Source organism: Biomphalaria glabrata, chromosome 9, assembly GCF_947242115.1.
Source record: "Biomphalaria glabrata chromosome 9, xgBioGlab47.1, whole genome shotgun sequence".
In the NCBI taxonomy this organism is placed as follows: domain Eukaryota; kingdom Metazoa; phylum Mollusca; class Gastropoda; family Planorbidae; genus Biomphalaria; species Biomphalaria glabrata.
Genome location: NC_074719.1, coordinates 21,282,177 through 21,306,573, shown reverse-complemented (window position 1 = coordinate 21,306,573; position 24,397 = coordinate 21,282,177). Strand labels below are relative to the sequence as shown.

The 24,397-nt window shown below is 34.3% G+C and overlaps 2 protein-coding genes across 7 annotated transcripts; one reads left to right on the top strand and one right to left on the bottom strand.

Moving 5' to 3' along the window:
• Positions 1–364: 364 nt before the first annotated feature.
• On the top strand, positions 365–13,596 carry LOC106054536 (diaminopimelate epimerase-like). 4 transcript variants are annotated; one of them, XM_013210428.2, is made up of 2 exons: positions 365–410; positions 10,168–13,596. In XM_013210428.2, exons 1-2 carry the CDS (start codon positions 394–396, stop codon positions 11,195–11,197), a joined length of 1,047 nt encoding a protein of 348 aa, XP_013065882.2. In that variant the 5' UTR covers positions 365–393; the 3' UTR covers positions 11,198–13,596. The 4 variants fall into 4 exon arrangements, with proteins under 4 accessions (XP_013065882.2, XP_013065884.2, XP_013065883.2 ...); XM_013210430.2 differs by lacking the exon at positions 365–410 and adding an exon at positions 965–1,081; XM_013210429.2 differs by lacking the exon at positions 365–410 and adding an exon at positions 965–1,087.
• LOC106054537 (1-acyl-sn-glycerol-3-phosphate acyltransferase alpha-like) lies at positions 12,077–23,671 on the bottom strand. 3 transcript variants are annotated; one of them, XM_056040296.1, is made up of 7 exons: positions 23,574–23,592; positions 22,868–23,128; positions 20,243–20,379; positions 19,625–19,800; positions 18,654–18,749; positions 18,462–18,538; positions 12,077–15,799 (listed from the first exon to the last, which is right to left on the bottom strand). In XM_056040296.1, the coding sequence occupies exons 2-7, from the start codon at positions 23,065–23,067 to the stop codon at positions 15,670–15,672; spliced, it is 816 nt and encodes a 271-aa protein (XP_055896271.1). In that variant the 5' UTR covers positions 23,068–23,128; positions 23,574–23,592; the 3' UTR covers positions 12,077–15,669. The 3 variants fall into 3 exon arrangements, with proteins under 3 accessions (XP_055896271.1, XP_055896270.1, XP_055896272.1); XM_056040295.1 differs by having other exon boundaries at positions 22,868–23,671; XM_056040297.1 differs by lacking the exon at positions 22,868–23,128 and having other exon boundaries at positions 23,574–23,661.
• Between the last annotated feature and the right edge of the window lie 726 nt (positions 23,672–24,397).

Here is a 24,397-nt window from a genome sequence, read left to right as displayed (position 1 = left end):
TTGTCAGTAGGCCTACCTTTCGCCTTGCACAGCGATTCCAGGCAGAAAATTTCATCTTTAGAAAATGGTACAAAAGATTAGTAAGACTCTGTAATTCTATGCAATAATCCGTAGAGTCAACAGTTTTTAACTGACCAATTTAGATTAGACTTGTCATGCGCTTAAAAATGCTTCCTAATTATTTGTTGTTGTCTGTTAACGATTCTTTGTTTGCTTGATTATACAAGAAATGGTGTCATATAGTTAATAACATTTCTTTATTCTGTTTGTTCATTCTTATCTATTTTTTTATAACACAAAGAGCTAATGCTGGTGTATTATAAATTGTTTCCATGTGTTGTTACTATCAGTCACGCCTGTGTAACACTGTGGTCGACCATTGCTGTCATTTTCATGTTTGAAAAGTTTTGGTTCGTATACGTTTATTTGTTTCGATCTCCTAGTAGACTACTTTCTTAGTCTTTCACTTCCGCGTATGTGTTTTTCAATTCTCTCCACAATTTAAGACTACTAGGAGAAAACAAAATGGAATCTTCAGTGTTTGAGTTTGATGCGATGAAAAACATGCAAAATATTTTTTAAAATCTTTTTTTTAAGTTATCTAAGGGGAAAAACTTGGCACTTACAATATTATCTCTTTATAATGTAGACGTTTTTCCCTTATTCAATCTCAAACACAATAATTGATTACCAATAATTAATTGACTAATTGGTTACTTTTTTTTATTGATTCATGTATTGTCTACGGCTACGACAATGAATAATTGTGCAAAGTTTCAACTTGATCCGAGATTGGGTGTGGGTGAAATAACGTGTACAATTTTTTTACCAAACAGAGTTGATAAAAACTTTGTAGAAACTAAATAAAACCCTCTATTTATCTTTAATTTTAACAAATATTTTGACTTACTAAAAATGTACACACTAATGTATAGTTTGAGAAACACTGTATTAGACAGTACGCTTGTTTGTTTTTGTTGTACATGTGGCCCTGTAGATCTATCAGTTTTGAATACCAGTGTTTCTATGTAAGCTGCTAGAAGCGATATTACGTTCAGTAAGGGATTAGGAATCAAGGCAGGCAAGTGTAAGTTAGTCATGCCTTCATTTGAGGGTGTGTATCAGAATGATATGAATGACAGAGATAAGATATCTCAACGATACTTTTAATCTTCCCTCTCCGTGTGCACAAATGTTTCCGATCTTTTAGGCTTACTAACAGTGGACACGGTTATTCGTGTTCATTGTTGAATACGTTTCTTTATAACTGTTGTAGGCTACGTGTGTGTGTGTTTATGTGTGTGTGCAAGTTTCTTTATAACTGTTGTAGGCTACGTGAGTGTGTGTTTGTGTGTGTGCAAGTTTCTTTATAACTGTTGTAGGCTACGTGAGTGTGTTTGTGTGTGTGTGCAAGTTTCTCTCTCCATGTATAATGGAGAAAGATGGAGAGACAGTAAAACTACCTTTAACACTTGGTCATTGAAGAGTTACATTAGTGAAATAAAACTCCAAGCTCTGAAATAAATACAATTACGACAGATGTGAAGGTCTTCATTTCTTGAGGCTAAAAGACTTTCTGTTGATGGTTGACGTTATAAACTGGTAGAGAATATTATAGTCTAGGATGCAAAGTATTTGTGGTACTTGAATAGAGTTGTGGTTGGAAATGGTTGTCCAGCAATTATAAGGTTATACTTATTATAGATGTTATATGATAACTTTTAGCTTAGTTAATCCATGCAGGAGACATTGATGTTCTCTACTGCACTTAAATGTAACAGATAAAGCAACATTTAGTATTTGCAAATAAAAACGTAAAACTCTCATGGACTTCTAGAACACATATTCCCATAATGAGTAACCTGTGATGCACTCCTATCTGCTGTCTATTGGGGGGGGGGGGTGGGATTAGGCCTGCTTCAGCACTGCCTTCGTTTAGAGTTAGACCAATATTTATTTTTTTTTTAGTTTGGCCTTAGCCGGTTTTCGTTAATTGACTTGACACTAATGCTAGATTATGGTCGTAGTGAGCAAAACGTGCGACGGGGGCAAGGTACATTATTAGCGCCCCTCACCCATTTTCCATGAACATCACATAGAAATATAGGCGGCATGTGGCACCCCTTCAGGGTGGCGCCCGGGTCATCGTGCTTCCTTTCCCCCGCCCTCACTACGTCGCTGTGCTAGATAAATAAATAGGTCTATTATTTGTCACCAAAAAAAAATCTTGTTACTTTTTAAAATTGTAAATTAGTCATAGTTGGTTTAGTTTGCACTTTTCGGATTTTTCTTCGGAATTGAAGATTATTACAGTTACATCGAAGCCCAAACCTCCCGAAGAACGGCCGGACATGGTGGCGGACAGGGCTGGAACCCGGAACCATTGAGAATACTGTCCAGAGCGCATACCACACGACGAGGCAACCATAGTCATAAGCGCGCCCTTCCTCTGGTTGTACAACACTAACTGCCAATCTAATTGTTTGGTTTAAGATAATGTTTTTTTTCCCTTTGCCAACATTGAAGGGCTTAGTGGTGTACGTTGAGAAATGTAATCTATAAATATTTATAAAGGGAGACCAAAATGTAAACTTGCTCTTTAAACAATGTCATGATGAAATAACAAGAAATCAAACATTTCGTTGTTGTATCCGTATTACAAAATAAATGCATCAAGACATTTGCTAATAATAGCACTGGCTTGAGGCGTGAGCTTAATTAAAGTATTGTCATAACTTAATATGTCAAAACAATGGCATTATTTATTTAAAAGAAATTTAAGGAAGAAAAACAACAATCTAATTGATTATTTGAATTATAGAATGTATGGCTATGTAGACTAGAAGCGCAATTAAATATGTAGGTCTTTACTTTCGTAATCCCAGCTCTACCACCCCAGTACTCCCCAGTTTTTCCCACCTAGGCCTAAACATGTTTCTTAACAAGTCTATAACAGAATGTGGATGTATACTACATAGGAAACAATTAAGAACAAGCTTAATCCGGGATTTGGAAGTCGATGAAAGGTAGATATAATGCGAGATGTACATCGATATCTAATTTTTTTTAAAAAGTAAAACTAAATATTTAAATATCGCAATTGTAATCCTAAAGACACAACTATCAGATTGCACCTTGTACTTTACTGTGGCCTGTATTTCAAGCAAAGTCCATAAGCACTTTTGAAACACACAAGTAATAGGAGTCTCTTTGACATAATATATTGATTCTCTCCCCTTTCCGGGTGGTTGTTATATTGCGCAACTACCACAAATATAGGTCTATGTATGTGTGTGTGTGTGTGTATATATATATATATATATTATATTGTATTCTAGTCTGATTTGACCCGCGGCCTGCGGGCCTTAGATTATGTATTATTGATGTCAAACATGTTGAATATTCTCTTATACTTTTTTAAAATTTTGCCACGAAAATGAAAGCAGAGTTTGAAAATAGCTATACCAGTTTAGCCGACAAAATATAATCTAAATACTCAGAAAACGTGTTTACCCTATTGTTAAAAAGTTTCGTTGTTTAATAGAGATATTTTTAGGGCCTTCCGGTTTTGGATGGGACATTAAACATACACTACGGTCTCCGCCATAATCTAAGGAACATTTACGCCTTGTTTTATGAAAATTGGTCAAATGGTTCTGATTTCTATGAAGGACATACATACATAGATACATACATACTTACATACATACATTCATGTATACATACATGCATTCATGCATACATACATACATACATACACACACACACACACACATACATACATACATACATATTCCTTTCATTCTACTGTATATATTAAGAAGATAAAAAAAGACTATATATAACCTGCTAAATGTGTTTGCTGTGCTATTGCCCACTATTAATCGGATGCTCCAATAGTTTATAACCATAAAAAAGAAATAAATACCTACTGGAAAATATAGTTTTCAGGACTCTGCATAAAGTATAATTTTATATCCCAATTACAGTTAAGTTGTTTTTTTTGTGGTGATAAAAAAATATTTGAGATAGAAAGCAAATAATAATAATAATAATAATAATAATAATAACTCTCGGCTTACTTTTTTTAACACTTTAATTTTTTTTTTAATTTTTATTGATTCTTTTTTTTTTTAAGTTGAAAGTTGTGTGTGCTTCTATCTGGCGCTAGAGAGTTTTATTTCTAGATCTAATTAGGGCCGGCCTTAGATAAATGGAAGCCCTGGGCGAATTGACTTTGGTGGCTCCCAAATTAAATAGACAAATAAAAAATATCACGAAAAATAAAACATAAAAATTATGAAATTAATACTAAAAATCTAGTAGGGCCTATAGACCTACTCCAACAATAATATTGAGGACAAGTTTCGCTATTTCTTATCTTAAACCAATTGTAAGGAGATCTGTGCGAGCATTGGCATCACTAGGGTCGGTGTCACACATGCGGTTAGCTAGGGGTGTCACCCCTCAGAAAAACAATAATCTCCACCTAAAAAGGACAACTGTTGTTTGTTTTATTTCTTTATGTTGAACAATGAAACTGTCTACGAAGTCATGGATGGTTACACACCAAAATGGTTTTTGTTTCTATTTTATAATGTCGGGTTTTTTTGTTTTTTTTTTACATTTTATCAAAAGTTATTACATAAATAAAAATGAATAGAATATTTAGAATAAATATTAAATTGATAAAAATTGAGTTGAACATATTTTTTTATTAGAAATTATTTAAGAGCTCCTTACGGAAAAGGTTTTAAATTATACTAGTGTTTCACAGTTGGTTCCGAGAAGACAACTCAAGCACTGAACAAGTTTATATCGTAGGAAACAACGTCGAGCACAGCCTGGACTACCAAAGATGTTCAACAGCGAGACGGCTAGAGATTAGCGTGTCATAAAAATACATAAAACGGGTTGCCATGGTGTAAACCAGTGATTCCCAAAGTGGTCTATATAGACCCCCAGGGGTCTACGAAGACCTCCTAGGGGTCTACGAAAGTGAACATTCCATTAATGTAATTATTTCCTACACTTATTTATGATTTGTACCTTCGTTAATCCTTTAAATACTTAACCTGCTATTCAATCAAAAAAAAAAATGTTGTATTCAATTTCAAAGCTTAATTTAATAGCTTAATTTTGTCTACATGTAACTAACAAAAATGTAAACATTACATTAATTATTTAAAATTGGGATTCCTTCCTTGTCAAACACACAGTTGAATAAAATGGCTTTTTTATGACGATATGAGACCAGGTACGCTGGAAGATTATCTGAGACAATGCTACCCTGACAAAAATTAAGATTTGACAAACTTTCGAACACTCAAAGTTAAGAATGGACCTACAAAATCTCTGTTCGACATCATATAGAGAAGATGATGGTTTGTGAGCGTCTTACAAGATTTCTTTTAGCAAAATACGGAAAACATCAAAGGTCAAACATTGATTTTACCAGCCGTTTTACACAAACCTACATCTGTTATTATTAAAAGAATTTCTTTAAGCAACAAGTCGCATTGGTGGCATGAGTTATAAAATTAAAAGCTTAGAAATAAAAGATAGAAATACAGTTTGGTCTGACAAGGTGTAGCGCTGTGTGCTACAAACTGTTTAATGGTCACCATCTCATCTCATCTATGCCTGTCGTCTGGGCATAGGCCACCAACCAGCTTCCTCCAAACATCTCGGTTCTGGGAGAGACTCTCCAACTGTCCCCATGTCTTGCCCACCTGCTTGGCATCTGCTTCCAAATCGCGGTGCCATGGTAAAGCTCGAGCAGCCTTCCATCAGCTAAAGAACACCTGAGATCTAGGGAAATAAGCACCACCACCAAGATTAGTCTATCCTTTGTTAAGCCAATACAACTTTATGGAGCAGAGACCTTGAGAACCACCATCACCACCAGGAAAAAAATCCAGGTATTCATCAATACCTGCCTGAGGAAGATTCTTATAATCCGCTGGCCAGAGAAGATCTCGAATGAGGAACTGTGGCGAAAAACAAAGCAGCAGTCCATTGAAGTAGATATCCTTCAGAGACGCTGGAGATGGTTTAGGCTCCAGTTACTCGCCTTCGCCCCTCTCCTGTTAATGAAAACAGTTCCGCAGATTCAACATTTGAGCCACAAGTGAAAGATCAAGAAATACACAAGAAACTGCTCTTTGTGAAACCTTTTACAATAATACTTAAGGCATATTAATTAGTTAATTAATTAATATTTATTGTTGGAAAGACTACTTCATAGAACAACAAATTCGTATATGAAACACAATATCCTTAGTTGTGTAGTTTTAAATTACCTTTTCACTCTTCAACTCATTACAGTTAGAAATTTGTTTAAAAAAATGTTGATGAATTTGCAAAAAATTTGCAAGTTGAGCAGGGGGTCTACCGAAAACCAGAAAACATGGCAAGGGGTCTACGAGACACAAAAGTTTGGGAACCACTGGTGTAAACCAAAACGAGTTTGATTTTGCAGACGACATGGCATTATATTAAAAGCAGTTAAATGTATACACGAAGTGACGGATAAAGACGCCTTCAAAGTTATGCATATAGGGTGCAGGTTACCCAGTTCCCCCATCAACATTTGTCCTACAGATCTTGAACAAGTAATAAAGTTCACCTATTTAGGCTGCAGTGTTATCTCAAGTGATGGAGATGTATATCTTGGTGTTGGATGTCGGATTGGAAAGCTGGAGCTTCTTTCAATAAGTACAGCCTATCTGAACAAACAAATCAATTAGTCTGGAGATTAAAATACAGATACTCAATACAATCATTGTCCAAAGGCCACCTACTGAGCAGTGAAGTCTGAGAAGGATCCTAAGAATAACATACCGAGATAATCTTACCAATAGAGAAATCTTTTCCCACACAGACATTCGCCGTCTAAGACAAGTGGTGACTGAACGTCGATTGACATTTGTGAGACATCATTAGACAAGACGAAACACCTTTACCATATAAAGCCTTAACATTAAAAGCGAAAAGAGGAATACGTGGCTGTCCACGTCTAACTTGTCACACCTTTTTAGAAGTTTAGAATTTCGTGGGAAGTGGCTGTGAAAGTTCCCTAAGACTGATTTCTATGGAGAGAGAGCTTGCAGCCCTAGGCGTTGAATGGCGTGCGCGGGGCTAAAGTCTATGTGTTTCTCAACATATTAAAATAAAAAATGTTACATTGGCCACGCAACTGGTCAGAAAAAGTGATTGGAAAGCTCCTTAAGCTCACTCAGGGATGGCCGGGGCGAAGCCCCTGTCGCCAAGCGTCTTTCACCCCCTGGAGGGTGTCACCCGGTGCGACCCACACCCCCAATCTTTCCTAGTGAAGCCACTGTGTGCGAAGTCCCCCCCCCCACACACACACACCGAACGGAGGCCCTTTGCTGCTGCCTAGTTTGCTATGCCTAAGGCCGGCCCTGATCTAATTCTTCTAGGGCCTTAACTTCAATAGGTATCCAGTATTTAGCCCTATCTTTTACCCCCGACCACAAGACATACAAGCACACACCTCGGTGACATTAAAAAAAAAAATCATTTCTCTCTCTCTCTCTCTCCTTTTATTCCTCAATATTTTCTAATCGCTTTTTCTTATCACATTTCTTTTCTATCTCCTTTTCCCTTTACTTTCTTCTCGTTTCACTTCTCTCTTATTTTCTCCACTCTTCACTTACTTTTGGCCGAACTCTCTTGCACTGCAACAGAATGATTGTATCAGCACTTTGTCTAATCAAAGGCCTCTGACCAAGTGTCAAAGTCTGTTTTCTATTGGTTCTAGTACAAAACTTTCGACCACTTTGTCATGTTTTAGCTCTTGAAGGCAAGAGTACTAAATATTGTTTATTGTAGATATGGGTTTTCTTGATTGGATTTTAGCGGGCTAAGTCAAGAGGCTGTTTTTAACTCAATGCCACTAAGCTACTAAGACCGCACATCATTTCCACATTCCTGAATCGTACTATTGAGCTTCTTTTACATTGTCGAAAAAAAACATAACCAAATATGATTTATTATGAATGTTTTTTAATGTTTTGTACCGAACACAATGAACCTAAATTTAAAAACACAAATCTCAAACAGTCCGACTCCCAACACTGATGGGCTTTCAACTTCATAAATCATTCCACTTGCATAATAAACGAAAGCAGATAGCCTTAAGCTCTGTATCATATATTATGCAATTTACCCCCTCTAGATATCTATAACAAATATAAATTTAAAAAAAGCAATGAAAATAACATAATGTATAGTTTTGAAAAATACTTTATGGATAAGGGCTTTCTGAGAGGAATTAATTAGTTAATTAATTAGTTAATTAGTTATTACAAAAGAAAAATTTGATTTCTCATTCCATCACTTCACTCAGCACATCACACTGTCTAGATTTTCTGTTTCGGCACAAACTATGACAGAGGCGGTCTTTGTGGTGTCGAGTGGGACAACTTTAGCAGGGCGCGATTGAGAGATTCTTTTTTTTTTTTTACCGTCAACTCATCATACAAATATTTGGGGGCCTCTGCCACACATTCGAATGTACCATAACAATCCGCAATATAATAAACACGGGGTGGTGGATTTCTTCTGAAACCAGGATAAACCAGGACTTGGTACTCAAAATTAAGTAACCTTTCTTTGCATATACACCACACAAAAACACAAAAGCTCTTAGCATGCAGACTATTGGTTTCAAATTACCGTAACAATTACTCTCCTCAGGATTTACGCTAATCAGTGATCCGGCAAACAAGGTTAGGGTTAGAGTTAAGGTACGTAACGCACATGACACTCTCCAAGGACCAAGCTTACTGCTAAGGCTGCATCTCTCCATGGCAACTACATTTTTCTCTATATTAAATATTATTATAAGATGCGTTGTTGTTTTAACTCACAGTTCAAAGTAGGTGAATGTGATTATTTTTCTAAAACCTATTCATTTAGGGCTGACAGTGGAGCTGGTTATAAAAAGACAATAGCGCTTATTTGTCCCTCTGAAACAGTAATGGACTGCAGGACATTATAGGAGGATATTATAGCAGGACATTATAGGAGGACATTACTCATCACTCGGAGGATTGGAAGTCCAGACCAACGTTTAGAGGTAGTAGAGGGAGTGTTAAAAGACGAGCTTTTTGGTCGAGCTTAAAGGAGGAAGATCTACAAAGATCAACACGGCGCCTTTTTGCTGGCAGCAGAGGGCCTCTGAAAGAAACAGTTGCTCTCACGAAGGTCACGGGACACACATTTGAAGACATGCGCAGAAGATGAAAAGAAAAAAATATACCCATGGCGGGAAAATATGCAGGTCGCACAGTAGCATCAATAATCTTATAATCAAACAAGATTTTGGAGATTTCTAAAGCCCCGATCAAAAATAAGTGTTTCGCGTGGTTTATTTAAGAATTTGGCTTATTTCAAGACACTTGACGTCTCTTATGCCAACCCCTTGCTCATTCTCAGATCGAGGCTGCTAAGTTGAAAGTAAATGACAAAACACTTTCTAAGCATACAAATCTACAGAGCCTCTGCACGCTGTCCCATCTAGCCATTTAGTTGACATGGTGAGTGCAGAAGAAAAGTAAACACAAGGGCTTCTAACTCTAGCAAGTATTGTGTAAGATAGCACAGTCAACGATTACTCAAAGTAGTGAGGATTATAAATCAATGTTTTCAAATCTGACAAAGTAAGTTTTCTGTAACTGTGAACATAAAAATCAGCTTTTTAATGTCACTGTTGAAAATATTTTTTTTTAATTTAAAAAATAGGCTAAGAAAAAAAACAACAAAGTTTATAATTTACATACTTTTAAATACGATTAATGGATTTTAATTTTATTAACATTGCAAATACTTTATTACATTCGAACAGTCTACGGATTTAAATTTCAAAATGAGTACATTTCTTGTTGCTTAGTCTAGCCGTTTGGAAAGGCCCTACCATTTAACTGTTAACGTAAGCTTACTTTCATTTCGACTCCAGGATCATGCTTTTCTGCAGGAAATATCTGGCTTTATAAAATTGTGAAAAAAAAAAGGGGGGGGGGGTCCCTTTGTGGGTAGGCATATCACAACTTAAAGGTTTGAGAAACGCGGATCTACTCAATGATTAAACACAATCTGAATATCTGTGTTCTAAATCTAATTCACTGCTTTTATTGTTCACAGGCGTAGCTTCATAATGATCAGCATACAATTCTGCAAATATCACGGGGCTGGAAATGATTTTATTGTCTTCGATAACAGAGGTGATGTTTACAGTCTAACAGACGAAACTCGACGTCACATGTGTGACCGACATTTTGGGATCGGCGCTGACGGTATCGTTGAGATAAAGCTCAGTCAGTCAGATGACTTTAAAGTCATTTACTACAATGCTGACGGCAAGGAGGGCTCCCTTTGTGGCAACGGATGTCGTTGCGCTTTGGCATACGCCAAAAGTTTGGGGATAGTTTCGTTTGCCGGCACATTAGGAGATTGTGCTTTAGAGAACCCTGAATGTCAAGGCCAGTCGGTGTACACGTTTGAAGCTTCGACTGGGCGACACGTTGGAATCATACAAGAAACCGTCAAAAGGGGAGTCAACTTAGTAGAATATTTCGTCAAATTTGGAGATTTCCTGGCTTCAGACATAAAACAGTACAACGCTGAGGAGTTCTACATAAACACAGGCTCCCCTCATCACGTGAAATTTATCACGAATGAATTGGAAAATATGAATGTTTTTAAAGCAGGGAGGAAACTGAGTTACGAACTCTACGGTGACAAGGGCAGTAATATCAACTTCGTTCAGTCAACGAGAGACAACCAGACAATAAAAGTTACAGATGAGCATAGGCCAGAAGCGTGGGTAAAAGCCAAGGACAACAATGTTCTCTACGTCCGAACTTACGAAAGGGGGGTGGAGAACGAAACATTGGCTTGCGGAACGGGAGCAGTGGCCGTAGCACTTATCCAACATGCTAAGGATGCCAATGTTATAAATATGGCTTTAAATAGCCAGACGTCAGACGCTTCTTCTAATACGGAAAGAGTTGAGCTCGTCCGAAAAACTATCGAGATGAAAGGCGGGAAGTTAACAGTGACATTTAAAGCAGTCATCAATGATCAGGGACCAAGTGTTTTGTATAAAGACGTCTACTTGTCCGGGCCAGCTCAATATGTATTTCGTGGGGTTTATGAAATGCCTCAAGATTGAACATTAAAGGATATCTTCATAACCTTATCTTGGGCTACTTTAAGTCAATTAGTTTTCGTTGATGTAGTTTAGTTTCCATTGAGCTTAACACGCCACTTTCCTTGGACCCAGTATATAAAATAAATAGAAGCTCGCCTTGATTTCTGTCAGACACAGACTAGAAAAACAGTTCACACTGTTGTAGGCACTTAGTCGATATAGAGAAATGTTTAGATTGTAGACAAGCATCCCATGTCAATGAGGAATCAATCTCTTATTCTCTATGGACGTTTATTTACGGCTGCAGAGGTCTTTCTGTTTTTTTCTTATATCTCACTACTAATGTCAATAATATTGTTGAAGTGCCAGTTACTTTATTTCCTTTGTTATTGAACGTCTAGACATTATAAGAATTGACAATCTTTTGTTGTTGGTTTGCAAAAAAAAAAGTCTGATATCGCTAGATAATTTTCGTAAAATTGATAAAAGATTTTTTTTTTAATAAGAACAATTCGGACATTGAAGCCCTCACTCAAATGGAGTTTGATGATGATGATGACATTGAAGATAGCTAGAACTGAAGGTCTCTGCATTGCCATATTTAGACTTGATAAGGCCCTCTTCGGATCATTTATAAGTCCAGATTTTATATGCTAAATATTTCTTGAGGCGCCCTAAAATTTAGTTTGTTTTGCCTATAGGTTAATCTGGCCCTGGTAATGTTTGTTGTTTTCAAAATTGGATTTTTTTAAATGAAATTTAAAAAAAAAGGCTTTGATAAAAAGAAGCAAAATGCACCAGAATTATTATTGTTAAGATCTCTGGCAGACGGGAGTGAAATTCATTACTTAGCACCAGGATTAGCTAGTCCTTTGAATTAGTCAACACGAAAATAAGGTATTCAAGTAAAAATGTTTTATTTTTTTATTCAAGTATTGAATTTATAGCCAAAATAAAAATAAATCTGGCATAATAAAACAATTGTTTTAAAAAAAGTGTTTAACTTACCAAATTTAAAAGTGAAAAATCAAATTGGAAAGGAAATACTTAGCACTATAACTATTATAACATTATCACTTCAATATATATTAAATCAGACATGTACAAGTCTACATTGGATCTAGTCAACAACTTCAAGGCCAACTGTCAGACTTTTCAATAAATCCACAGTGTACTCATGGAGTAAAACGTTGTATGATGATCAGGTACAGCATAAGTGCAACATATCTCATTGTGAGTACTGGCCTGACTGATCAGAAGTTACACTTTGGATCTAAGTCCAGCCAGACCAGATGGGAATTTAAACACCAAAAAGGACAGTTGGGTCAACATGCTGACTACACAACATTTTTGTAGATACTGTAAAGTGTAAGCCATTGAAACAGGGAAACTTAAGTCACCTGCTAGAAACATCTTTCAATCCAAAAAGAAAATGTTACAGTTTAATTAACAACTATGTAATTAAGTCAAAATTATTTCCCCTTGCACAACGACTTGGCTTCCAAATCTTACATATAATTAGTAATTAAAGATAAAACTGTCAAATATTATTAAAAAAAAACTAACAGATTAAAAAAAAAAAAACTTAACTTTTCTAACAAATCAATAAAGAATTGGCGTCATAAAACTTTTTTTCCCCTTTTCAAAGTTGGCAATAAAACATTTTGCGACCCCCCCCCCTTTTCAAATATATTTCCTAGACTTCAATGAGTACTCAGTTCCACAAAGTAAAGTTGTTTATGTCTACAAGGTTCTGGATTTGTTTCTTTTACTTTCCAAGGAATGAGAAAGAGAGAAAACAAATGTAGAAAGTATACTGGTGTACAGTTCTATGGTAAATTTATACATGCAATATGGGTTTCTTCACTTGATTCATAATACATCTTTATTAAAGAAACAAAGCCAGACCAGCATGTGGCCTATCTCATTGAACACAACTGATGCTTTCAAATCTGAACCAGTTTTTAGTGCCATATAATTGATATCACATACATGTGCCATCTTAATAGAATTGGTCTGAGCAAAACATTTTTATAAAAATAAAGGTCTTGTCTGTAATTCTAAAGTGAAACATTAAATGTAAAAAAAAACAAATTGCTATAAAAATGGTACATTGAACTTGTCCAAATTTTACAGAATGCTTTTTCAATGCAAGTTTAAGAAATTCAAAAGGTAACAGTGAAATATTCCTAGACAGAGCTGACATTTATACATATATATATATATATATATATATACTGAGAGTGTTCAAACAAATGATCAAGTGTAAATGATTTGATAGTGTAAAAAGACTAATTTATTTTTTTACTAAACAATTGACAAGTGTTGAATAAAAGCAGATATTTTTTTTCTTTATTTATTATCAATTTATGATTCAATAATGTACTTTGTAGCAAAAAAAAAAAAAAAAAAAAAAAGAAGTTGAAGCTCAAAAACAAAGTATAAACACCAGAAAATGAAACTCTGTTTATAGTTTACAATGGAACAAAACATTTGGTATGGTTTGTTGACAAATGTGTTGCTCTACTTAAGAACATTGAGACAATAGTTCATACAATTTTCTACTGCATTTTTTATGACAATGTAAATAAAAACAAACTATGAAACTGTTCTTTTGGCTTCATGGACATGAGAGAGCACTTAATTGTCACTTCATATAAATACTCTTCTTTGATAATAAATTCAATGCTCGACCCATTTTTTTTTCAAGTCATTTTAATGAAGAATGATTCTGGTAACCCTGTACACGCATTAAACATCACTAGCTTGATAAAAGTTTCAATTATTGTCAACATCAGACAATATATTTGAAAAAAAAAAAATTTATGACACAAAACAAAAACACTGCTACTCTTAACGTTAGTACCTTAAGATATGAAAGCTATCAAACAAATGTTTAACAAACACCATTAAAACATCTGACCATCAGATCTTGGACCTGCATTACACTTGTTGCTGAATTAGATACTGAATTTGTTTTAATTTCCAATTTTAAATACTAGAAAGAAGATTTAGTTTTGTGAGTTTGTTTTCACTCTAAAGAATGTGATCCATCCTCTCGAAGTCTACAGCACCAAGAAATTTTCTTTAAAAACAACTCATTGAGTCGTTACAAAACATAAGACAATAAATTCATCAGCATGAATGTTTGATAAAATAATAGACATAGAAACAACTCAATACGTATAATACAATCTGCGTAAGTTTATCGAGCACATTTCAAATACTGATTGTTGTTCTAATGAATTATACAACCATGATACAAAAAGAAAAACTGATCACTAAGGTCTGATAACATTACTTATGCAGCACATGAATACAGCAGAGATAAAATATTTATCAAGTCTGACTCATTCAAGGAATAAAAATGTAAATAGATAAAATATGAAAGACAATCATTTTGTCATGAATAAAAACACTTGACTGCTAAAGAATCTAGCAGGGGAGGACTTGATTTCACCAGTTTTTATACATCCATTAGACACTTTCATTTCTTTGCTGCAATTTCCACATGCATACAAAAAAGTTGATCTTTCCTGATATAACTTAATCAGCTCAATCAAGATCATAAATTTATTTTCTTTAATTGTCAGAGAAATAGTGTTTTGTAAATGTTTGATTTTCTGTTTGATAAAAATCGATATAATGGGGGTATGTAGGCAATTTAAAAATCAAGCTTAAGTCCAAGAAAAGAAATGTGTATAGAAGTTAATGTCAGTGGATTTCTAAACAAAATATGCAAGCCTTTACTTTAAACATCTTTCAATAAGATGTTTCAAGTTTTATTGGTTAACAAGGTTATAATATTTTTCTGTTTGCTAAGCTCAATTCTTAAAAAAAAAAAAGCAAAATAATGCCAAATGCCTTTTTAATAAATTTATCTGACTTCTGAATGAGAATATTCTAACTTACATCTAGGAATTTTTAAAATTTAATTTTTTTTTTGAAATAACTCAGAAATACTTAAAGAAATGTTTATCTTTATTAATTTTCATTTCCATGCTGGATTTTGAATTTTGTTTAACTAAACTTTTAGATAATATAAAAAGCTGTTAAACAAAAACTAGTTAATTTTTTTTTCTACTTCTAAAACATTTTCTAGTCCTTTTATAAGTGTTAAAAAATATCCCTTTGCAATATGTAAGGAACTATCATGTTAACAATCACAAATAGATTCCATAGTTTGAGTTCAAACAAGGTTGTAGGAGAAATACTATTCAAGAAATAATGTAAGTTATCAGATCCATTCAGTTCTTTTTTTTTTCTCCTTTACACTCAGCAACGCTTATATCACACAAGCTAAACATATATATATATAAAGTAGCATTCATAATATTGGACTGCTCTTGTCAAACTTGATACTATTATATACATTGACACAACAGATATTCAACAAGCTGTCTGTAAGATAATGCTTTTTCTAAAAAAAATTGAGTGAAAAAGAAAAAAGCAGGACAGAACATAGCATCAAACACAGAGTCCAGCTCTCCAGGTTACTTCATTTCCTGGCTGATGCGATCAAAGCATGCCAGCATCTGATTCCTGGTGGTTTCTGTGAGTGTAGCCACATCCTCAGTCTTAAGACCAGTGGTGGGAATAGGAGGTAAAACCTCAACAAGGACACTGCCTAAATGATTCACACAGACAGTTAAAAAAACATCAATTATTTTTTTTTAGAAGTAGCAATCTAAGTTTTAAATAACAAAAATGCAAGGTTGATTCATTTAAATCTGTATTCATATTCAGCTTGAACTGGTTTCCAGCTACAGACATGAAAATGAAGGCGTTCCAATTATGGGCTGTATTGTTTTTTCCTAATTATCTATTTATTTTTTACCTAGCTCTGCTACGATATTTCATTTTGAATATTAATTTTAATTTACTTTGAAATTCTTTTCAAAGTAACAAAGAGTGATTCTCAATGACCAAATTCATATAATGATCATCTTTGCGTGGCAAGATCTCCATGTCTCATTATTTCAGCCACTGTGTTTGACATCTGTCTACAATAAATTTGTGTCCTCCTAAGCAGGCAGTAAAGCCTGTGCAAGAATACTGTACATAGATAGTTGCTGAACAATTTTAGAGCATTAAGATACCATACAGTAAATATGAACTCATACAACATTGAGTCTAATTTTGCTAGAAAAAATTTTGAAGCTAAAAATATTTTTTTCCTTTAAAATAGCTTCCGAATAAAATGCTGAGGTATAAAAAATGGACAATATTCTCATTTCTTAGTGGAAAGTGTCGCGGGCGTGTGAAGTTTTCTTTCTTGACTAATAGTCATGTTTTTAAGTATAGAAAGTAGTTTGCATAGGGCATGTTTTGTTGTCAAGAATATTTTGGATGTTACATCACGCTTAGTTCCTGTATTTTTCTTGTAACGGAGAGAGCTTTCTAGCTGTAGAATCTGTTTGTGCTACAGTTTTCACTGTTTACCCATTTTAATGGTACAAAAGTACATAAATGTATTAATCAGGTTGATATTTCCGTATGGGTGTATTAATGGAAGTTCTGTGATTTAGCTGTAATGCTAGATCTAAGCTATTCTTTTTTTTCAGGGTGTTAGGCTTGGGGCTACCATGAAGTGTGTAGTTTTGAGCTTGCCCTTGGAGCCATGATTGACAGTGATCCGACAATATAGTATGAAATTTCCTGACAAAATAGCGCAAGACAAAATAGGGCTGACTTATATATGATGTGTATGAAAGAACTGGATTATTAATAATTTAATGTCCTGGGCAGCATTTTTTATGTCTCTATCTTTTTCAATATTAATATTTGCCATATTTGCAGAGAACAAGATTACTTTAAATTTTATATCATTCCTCTTTTTCACCAATGTTTAAAATGCTTAACTTGCTGAAAATAGGATTTTGAAATGTGGTGACCCCCGTTCAAGCAATGATAGTGAAAGTTTGTGTGTGTGTGTGTATAAATATGACAAGTTTCATTGCCTGTTTTCAAAGTACACTTTTGGAATGTAAATAAATGATATATTTTGAAATTATTCATTTTAGCTTATTATAATTTTTGCTTACTGTTTGCATATTTATATTTTAAGATATCTAAAGTGTTTCATGCAAAAAGACTGAAAAATAATAATAGCATTAAAACAAAAAAATATTGGCGCTATTCATATTTTACGATATCTAAAGTATTTCTTTCAAAATGACTGAAATATATTTTTTCTGTGCTATTTTGTTCGCGCTATTTTGTTTAAGCCTTGCATCTCCGTGTTGTAGTATTTAGAGGTACCATCTGAAATTGTTATGTAGAGGTGTGCATTGCACTTGGAACTCTAAGGCCAGCAAAAGCGAACAAGAGCTTCCTTCCACTGATCTGAAGTGGGCGGTGTTCCTCCTTCACACCACCCTGTCTAACGGGGGATGAGACTCGGGGTTAAACTTAGAGTTTGATTTTGCGTTCACTTCTAGTGGACACGGACATAAGTTAATAAGTTAATGCATTATTAATTGTAAAAAGCCGCACCACCAAGACCCCGTCATATTTTTTTGATCTATAAGGCTAACTGTGTGGGACAAGCCATTTATGTAATGGCACCTTGAGGGACGACAACTTGGACTTTGACAGATCGCTGCGGGAGCTCTTTTACATACCCACACAGTGCAATGAGGATGCTCTCACTTAGGCACACCCGGGGGAGCCTTGTTGTGCTACCATTTGGCCTAGCCGTCCCCTCTCACAACTGTCTCCACCCGGGTGCCACGATGAGGCAGGCTAGTGTGTCCTGGTTGGAGGTGCCAGGACATGTGGCCAAAACTGAGTGTACATGCATGAGGTGTGTTCATTTGTACAATTAATAATGCATTAACTTATTATCCCACGATTTGTACATATCCTGAATATTAGGTAATTTAATATAGTATTAAATATTGTTCTAGTTCAACGATCGTTGACCACTTATTTACAGTTCGGATAATAAGCAACTTGGTTTGCTGTTGTTCTTTGATTAATGCATGAGCCTGTTGAGGTGAAGAACCTGGTTAATTATATTATCCCCTAGATAAATCAGTATAACCCACATTGACAGAAAGTAACAAGTTTTCCACAATAATTAAAATATGGTATTTTTGTTGCTTTTGGTTTTGATTTAAAATCAACTAAAACCAAGTGAACAGAAGTAAATCTAGATCAAGAATAAAACTTCAGTTTGTTTTCCAGGTTACTTTATGATTCAAAAGTAAGATTGACTAGTCCTTACTTATCAGTAAGGATGATCACCATTTAGTGTTACAAACATTAATTAAAAAAAAAACACTTGCCCTCATCAAATCTTTTATCATTTTTACTGTAAAACTTGTCATAGGAAGAGAACACCACTGGGATTATAGGTACCTAATAAAATAAAAGCCAATAATTTGTAAATGTTGACAGTTGATAATACTGTAAATGTTAAATAGTTGTGTTGATAATATTGTAAATGTTGATTAGTTGCATTGTGTTTCATTACCTGTCCTGTCACAGCGAGGTGAAAAGCACCTTTTTTGAATGGCAACATAGATCCATTATAGTTGCGAGTTCCTTCTGGAAAAATTGCTACTTTGAGCTGCAAAGAAAAAAAAATGAAAACCAGGTTTTATTATTATATTGTGCAAGTGGAAAGGTGCACTGTATTTCTCAAATAAACCAGTAACTACCGCAAGAAAAGATTAACATTGATAAGAATCTTAATGAATTGTGCAACAGTGTTTAAAAAGAAATGCATTTATCAATAGTTGGCCAACTGTAACTTTTCAAAAGAACAGCATTTGCAGAGATGCAATGTGAAAGTTAATGGGAATGGAATGCTAGGACTCCCAATTAATAAGATAAACTTGAGAAACTTTCTAGGTTAACAAGTTATGCATTTACTAATAAATATCTAACTTCCTTTTAAAATTGGATAGCATTAATATAAATGAACTGGTGATGCATTTTAGGGTTAGCTGTGGCAGAGACCAGCTGACACAGGTGACAAAAGCCAGTGTGCTGTGAGCAATCAACCATGATGACAGCTGCACCTTCAGAAAAGTGCTTGTGAGAAAACTCCACATGCTTGATAGATAAAGAAGTAACTGTCTAGAACAGACTTTTGATCAGCTCATGGCATTTCTATTGTTTACAAGACGTGCGTGGGAAACCCTATATAAAAAGAGTCCATTCAAATGGAAAGAAGTTCAGTACGATTTATACAGGTCCAGGATGAGTTTAGATCAGTACATTACAGCAGTTAAACAGTAAGATGTTTTAAGTTGCCATTAGTACAATTTGTTACTCAAAAAGTTATTAGGTTATTTGAAGAAGAGTTGTCAATAGTTATTTTGATTTCAATTAAGAAACAAAGGACAACAATGAAACAATATATACTTTAGAAAATGATAATAAATACTTCTTCATAAAATTGATCAGCAATTATTCAGACCAAAAGATTGATAGAAATACCTTTTTCTTAATTATTAATTCAGCTGCTGTCTCCATTGTCTTACGTGCACTCTGATGATCAAGCCTGTTGATGTAGATTGTACCACATAGCCAGGCACCTAGCCCAAAAGGCCCAGTCAACCATAACTCTCTCTTGGCAAGACTGACACAGTTTTCTGGCCAAAAGGTAAACAGTGCTGAAAGAATCAAAACAACACAGTGATGAAAACTTCATATCAGTGGCGTCACTAAGATAGGTGAAGCCCAGTGCGGTAAGCTCAGGGTGTCACCCCCCCCCCTTTTTTCCCTTGAATCTTCCCCAAAAAAAACTATCACTGTTTCATTCTTTTTTGTTTTGCCATAATATGGTTCATTGATTGCTGTTACAGTACATTAAAATGAGTGTCGATTCTATTTTAAAATTGTATTGTTTCTGACATTTTATCATTAGTCATTAAATAAATTGAAATTTAAGATTTTTAAATTAGAAACATATTTAACATCAACTGAATATGCTTTCCTTAGTAAACTATAAAGCCTCCATTTGAACTCAAATTCAAGAACTTTAGTTCTGATATCAAGTGCAATACCACTTAACCACCAACTTTCCCCACATAAAAAATTGTTCACAACACTTACGAATCATATCTAAAGAGCTTTGATGGTTAACTACAATGACAGCAGGCTCATCTTTCTCCAGTATTTCTTGACCTCTTATGAGCACTTTGACACCTACAGCTCTCCATAGGAACAGCTTGACACATCCAGTCACAAAACTGAAAAAAGCATTACATCAATGTTGTTAGCTTGTGTCCCTATCATGAAATATTTTAAAGTTGTTTCTATTCTGTCTATAACTTATCTAGTTACATTTCAGATATTCTGTATCTATCTAGTTAAATTTAAGATATCCTGTATCTTTTGAAACCTTGTCTGTGAAAAGTGAACTAAGTTGATGTTTTAGACAGATGGTCATAAACAGTTAACTTAATGACAATTTCAGCAATATTTTGATCATATACAAATTGTGCAGTCTTAACAAAGTTTATAAATTACAAAAGTTATTGCAACAAGAGGTTAGAGTTGTGTGGATCTCATGATGTGATGACTTGATATTCATTATTGTGTCACAATGCGGATTTGTCATTTATACAAAGTTTATAAACATTATGACAATGTACCACCGTGTACCAAGGACGATTATATTGACATTTTCTTTAGTTTTTAATTCTTTTTCTGTTTAATTACCATGATGGTTTGATTGAGAAGAGCCTTTCTCTAGTGTCTATATTTTCAGAATAATGACAAAGAGCTTAAATAGCTGTCACACATTCATCAAATCATTCTTTCATCGATCTAACAGCATCATGGTGAGTACTCATCAAGTTGTTATACCCTCCAAGGATTCCATACATTCTAGCTGCAGCTAAGCTAGATATATCCTAAAAGTCAGCCCTTCCAGGTATTTAAGATATCAAAACTATTCTTGTTAGCATTATTTTTCTCATTTCAAAGATACCATTGCTGACTTAAGCATATCTTATAACTTAGGGCACCGTCAATATGTGCCATGTCAGGTCTGCCAGATGTTAGAATGTCTGGATGAGCTACTGATGACCTTAAAAAGCAATAAATGGAATGAAAAATAGAACATCTTCACAGAGCAATGACATTCCAGTGGAAGTAATAAAGGTCAATCACACAATCCTGCTCTCAGAACACTCCTCTGTCACAGGTGGGAAACTACATACGTTTATTGAATGTTTTCACTATGGAAAATATATTTAATATAAAGTGAAATTTCATTAAGCCCAATCAGCACCTTATGATCTTAGCAAACAGGCATGTGTACTACTCTGTTTGGTATATTATTTTCCTGCCTATAGCAATATGCTTAAATAAAAGTAAATCTCCATACAAGAACCTTAGGAAAAGTCTTCAATGTATTTAGATAAACTATCTGGACCTAGACTAGATCTAGAGTAGTTTATGCTATTCGGACACCTATAGGCTCAAATTTCAAAGTTTGACTTTGACAGCGTATTATTTGACAATGGTTCGACATAGAAAGAAAATGAAGTATCAAAATCTTCTTTAGTTTAAAGAGAATAAGGATGACTATTTATATGTGTACTCCTAACCTATATTCGTTATTATATTTAAGGTCAAAGAGGCTGTGTGTTTTCATTTAATTCTGACAAATTTGACCCACATTATTTGATTCTTGACACCATAATTTATTTCAGACAGTCTCTATATTTAGGCCTCAATAAACTCAAATTTTAATTCTATATTAACATTAACTAAATTTTAAGATCCCCAGGCATAGCCCCTCACATTAAATCATTAAGATGTTTTGGAATTATGCATAAATAGGAACACAAAAAATAAAAATATGAACACACTTATTCTACCAAAATTAGGTCACTGGGATAGTGACTTCTATACCGACTTTTAGACTTATTTTACAATTGAATGGTTTGCATTATTAGATGTGTGTTGAATGTTTGTGTTTTTTTGTTTAATAATTTAATAAATTTCTAATACAGATGTCAGATGATCTTTTGTAGTATAGTACATGTTAGGATAGCCATTCTTGCCTAACTGAATCCTCTATATTCTCTCTATATAAATCTAGATCTATCTAGTAGGTCTAGATCTAGGCATTTAACTTCATTCAATGTACCAAGCTCACCCCAAACATTTGCCCGTTTATTCTCTATTACAAAAACAACAACAAACGAACAAATATAATATAAGATCATTTTTATTGATGTCCAAAACTGGCTGTCCGAAATAAATTTTGGTAAGAAAATAGTAATTTAATTCGGACACGTACCCTATTAATTTTTTATTTGTATGGAATCAGACAACTTGGCTTATAAATCAAATAAATCAGCTCCAAAAACAGAATAAATATTGCCGGGCTCATTAGTATAGACTTAGCCAATCAAAAAAATGTATAGTCTTAACCCTAGGAAGAGGTAAAGTCATCCGGGTAACAAAGGAAAAAACAACAACCTGACTAACAAATTTGAAATTCGTTTTTCTTACATAAAAAGACAGCTAAATGGAAAGAAATTGGGTCAGAATCATTGGAAAATGGACAAGCACATTATACAGCACGCTAGTTTTATAATAAATATTAAAATAATTATTTAATGACCACGAAAACAGCGAATGTCCAAATTCATGTAATGTCTGAAATAAACTACTACAGCAGATACATTCTAGATTTAGATTACTAAGAGTAAGATTACTTACTTATGATTCTTTGTATTTCTTCCTCTTGGTAAAGCATAAAAACAAACTCCTAACCCAATCAAAATTGTAAGGGTATGATAAATCAGTAATTTGAAATAATATTTAAAAGTGCCAGAAAGCTGATAGGCCACAGGTATCACAAGTAATAGGAAAATAATTATGAACTGCCATAAAGTCAGACTGTCCAATACAGCCATCATGACAAATAATCAAACTCAAGATTCAAATCAATGAATCATAGAATTTACAATTATAACAATACTGACAATAGATTCATAATTCATATTATTTTAGTAGATTCTCAATGTAATAGTAGATCTAGACTAGTACTATATCATATTTAACTATTGACTACTATTCTAGAATCTATTGACACTGTCACTGACAGTATCTGGAATCTAAGTGAGTATGACTGTAAGTAGACGTCTAGAACTAGATCTATATTGTATTGTCACACTCTCTCACACACAGTCACAGGCTCACACTGAACTGCAACTGTATTAAGTGTATTGTGACTTGTCGGTATAATAAAAAATATAATAATAGATGATTTGATGATAGTTTATCGGCCTATTAGATCCCTGATAAAAAAAAAATAGATCTAGTCACAATCTAGTCAAAACTTGATCTAAACTATATAAGTATATAGATAGATCCACTCTAGAATATAATTATAATCTAGATCTAGAGTCTAGATTGGATCTACTTCGACGCCTTCGTTCAGTCGCTCAACTGGCAAGGGGCAAAGGTTGTTTTCATAATCGCTAGGGCCTGTCGAAAGGTTTATCCATTATAATTCCATGGTTTATCGATTATTAAAATAATTTCCAGTTCTTCTTTTGAATGATGTTTTTAAAATGTTGCCAATTTAGAAAATTTATCTTTGTCCGTGCGGTGCTGATATTCGATCTAGAATCTAGATGTAGATATATAAATGTTATATTTCAAAGGCGACTCCTTATAGCTAGCTGAAATTTCTTACAGAAGGTATCGACAATCCGACAACACGTCCATTTAGCCATCCAAATGTATAGCATTTTTACGTCTCCAGAGACGATCTTTTTCCTTTGCAACGAAATAGGAGTGTAGAGAGAAATGAACAGCCATTTTTTTTAAATATTTATTAGTAAGTTTTCTTTCATATCTGTCCCTTGACTTGAATTTCGTCGTAGGGGTGCTGTGACAGTTCGCGTAACGAAGTCCCTCCAGTTTTCCCGGTCAGCAGCTGTTCTTAGCAGGATGTCGAGAGGCGGTCTATTCTGTTATGTTATCAAGCCAGCTTTTCTTTAGACGACCCTTTCTCCATATGCTCCTTCCACTGTACTTGGAGAGTAATGGAGAGTACTTATTTTTATAAGTTTCATATCTTACAATATGACCGAACCAGCTCATCTTTGCCAGCCAAAGTGTTGACTTGTTAAAGTACTAACTTGTTTATCTTCTTTTCCTGGTATCTGATACCCAGCATTTTTTCTGTAGCGCTTAGCAAAGACTTGCAATGGATTCTTCTTTCAGCCTCAGCTAAATTCA